Source organism: Vicia villosa, linkage group LG3, assembly GCF_029867415.1.
Source record: "Vicia villosa cultivar HV-30 ecotype Madison, WI linkage group LG3, Vvil1.0, whole genome shotgun sequence".
NCBI lineage: Eukaryota > Viridiplantae > Streptophyta > Magnoliopsida > Fabales > Fabaceae > Vicia > Vicia villosa.
The window spans coordinates 103804451-103806964 of NC_081182.1; the positions used below are offsets into that span (position 1 = coordinate 103804451).

Sequence of the window (2514 nt, forward strand, 5' to 3'; positions counted from 1 at the left end):
TTGGTTTGAGAAATTTACCACTGTGATTACATCTATTGGCTTTCGCTCTAGTGATCATGATTCTGCTTTGTTTGTCAATAACACTTATCATGGTCGTATTCTACTCTTATTTTATGTTGATGATATGATTATTACAGGTGATGATATGGATGGAATTAATGACTTGAAATTACAGTTAGCCAAACAATTTGAGATGAAGGACTTAGGCTATCTTCGGTACTTCTTGGGCATTGAAGTTGCTTACTCTCCTAGAGGCTATCTTCTTTCTCAATCCAAGTATATTGCAAATATTCTTCAAACAAACTCACAAATACCAACTTCAACACCCACCCTCACGCCTAGCGTGGGCATGGGCCAAACTCCCACATTGCAGTCCTTAACCCGGCTCTGATACCATGTTAAATATGCTTGGATCTCAACCTCAAAAGCTAGCTCAAGAGGTGAGGTTGTCCTCACATATTTATACACCCAACAGTCCAGGAACCTAAGCAATGTGGGACTTCAAACAAACTCACAAATACCAACTTCAACAGAGGGAGGTGGGTAAAGAAAAAATCTAATATATTTGATATAATAAGAAATTAGTGAGTCTTGATGTTCCTTGAAATATTCCAAAATTATACAGTTACAAACTACACTTCACAAACATTGTTACTCAACTAAAGTTACCATCACTCAAAATAACATTTTCAAACAGATACATTAACAACGGACGTTTTAAAAAACATGAACTTTAAAAACTAAATTTTTCTTGTTTATCAGTTCAAACACACAAACATCTCCTGCTTGCACTCCACTTTCCTTGGCAAACGCGCACCAACCAGCCGAAAAGCGACGCTTAGCTCTATCATTGTAACATCGAAGCAATTTCAGATTCCATGATCTTTCACCAATCTGCAGCATCACATTCGTATTCTGGTTCTCAATAACCCCTTTTAAAAGTGGTACAGTCTGCATTGTATATACAATTTCATTATTATTGATAATCATAACTTCATAAGCATTGCATGAATAATGTAAGTAGCGTTTAACCTTACCAGCACATTTGCTACCAGATTAGCAGGATTGATCGAAATTGTGAAAAAGGGATTGCGTGAGATAAATTCTTCGGCAACTTCCCGAGCTCTATATTCCCTTGGCCTATTCAATGATGAAGTTCTTTGACTATTCATCTCAATCTCACCTGCGTGTATATAAAACAAAAAAGACACTCTTGGAGTAACATCATGTTGAGATTTTGAATAGTCAAATATACCAGAGAAGGTGCATTGCAAAGTAAGAATAAAAAACAGAAAATGAAATCCAAATACCTCTCACTTTTTTATGTGCTCTAGGAGAAGCAAATGTTTTACTCTCTCTAGGCTTCTTCTGATTATGCAATTCATTCAAAATCTCTACTGGTTCATTGTTACTATTGTCATGGTTATCATCTTCATCATCAGAATTCAGAAGTGTCACGTGATGAATCATAGTCAATTTCTACTGCATGCTGGCCAAGTATTATTATATCTAACTCTGAACTTCCTTCTTTATATTTAAAAACTACAAAACAACCATGTTGTAGAGAGTAATTTTGAGTGAAAATACTCCAACCCTTTTGGAACCAAATCTCACCATTGATGTTTTTCCAAAATACTTTCCATTTAGTGCCATCGGGAGGTTTGATCATCACTGGATTTGGGAGACCAGTTCCGTGACTCCTTCTAAACTTATTTGGTATTTTCTGTATAAAAAAAATTAATATTAGAACTAGAAATTTTCAACCAGAAAAAAAAGAAGGTTAAACAGATATTACATGACGTAGTAGTAGCAAGTTAAAAGGAATGGTTACAATAGTTTGAAGATTGGTTTGAAGAATAATCTTGAAGAAACAGATGGGAATGGTGGGATTTGCTCTAGCCATGGATGATGAAATTTGATTAGATAACGTGTGTGCTACTCTTGTTTTATAATGATAACAAGGCTGAAGCTAGCAAGCATGCGCTTCAATTTCTTGAATGACTAGTGATATATTTTGGTCAGAGTGTTAAGCTGCGCTCTTCCTTTATTTATGGTTATAATTAATCTACTAGTACCTATCTAATCTCATTATTACATTTCTTTGAACCTTTTCATAATTCATCTTCACATTTCTTTTTCTAAGAAAACTATAATATTTATAATATTTAAAATGAGTTATTTAATTATAAAATGAATATTAATAATAATAATAATAATAATAATAATAATAATAATATAAATTCAATTTTTATATTTGAAAATAAAAATTTTGTATCTCAAATATAAATAATTGTTAATTAAAATAAAATATGTATTTTATTGATAGTGACGCATGAAAAATAGAAATTTTGATATTTGGACAAAAAATTAGAGAAGACTACAAGAAGCATGCAAATTACAGCGCACCTATAGATGATAGAAACACGATCATTGTCAAGAGATCAAAGTTGAACGCTAAGACATAACATCATGATCTCAACTCTTTGTCAAGACATAATAATGTTTTAAATGTCA

At 32.7% G+C, this 2514-nt stretch overlaps 1 protein-coding gene and 1 pseudogene across 1 annotated transcript; both read right to left on the bottom strand.

Moving 5' to 3' along the window:
* Window positions 1-643: 643 nt before the first annotated feature.
* Window positions 644-1179, bottom strand: LOC131656471 (B3 domain-containing protein REM19-like). The gene is made up of 2 exons (XM_058926183.1): window positions 1038-1179; window positions 644-951 (listed from the first exon to the last, which is right to left on the bottom strand). Exons 1-2 carry the CDS (start codon window positions 1170-1172, stop codon window positions 718-720), a joined length of 369 nt encoding a protein of 122 aa, XP_058782166.1. The 5' UTR covers window positions 1173-1179; the 3' UTR covers window positions 644-717.
* Window positions 1180-1245: 66 nt separating this feature from the next.
* Window positions 1246-1903, bottom strand: LOC131658710 (B3 domain-containing protein At4g01580-like; annotated as a pseudogene).
* Between the last annotated feature and the right edge of the window lie 611 nt (window positions 1904-2514).

Excerpts from the sequence above, each read along its gene's own strand:
- LOC131656471 (XM_058926183.1), bottom strand. The coding sequence starts at position 1,172 with ATGAATAGTCAAAGAACTTCATCATTGAATAGGCCAAGGGAATATAGA. Across the intron at positions 952-1,037 it reads ATCTGGTAGCAAATGTGCTG|ACTGTACCACTTTTAAAAGG; the intron begins GTAAGGTTAAAC and ends TATACAATGCAG.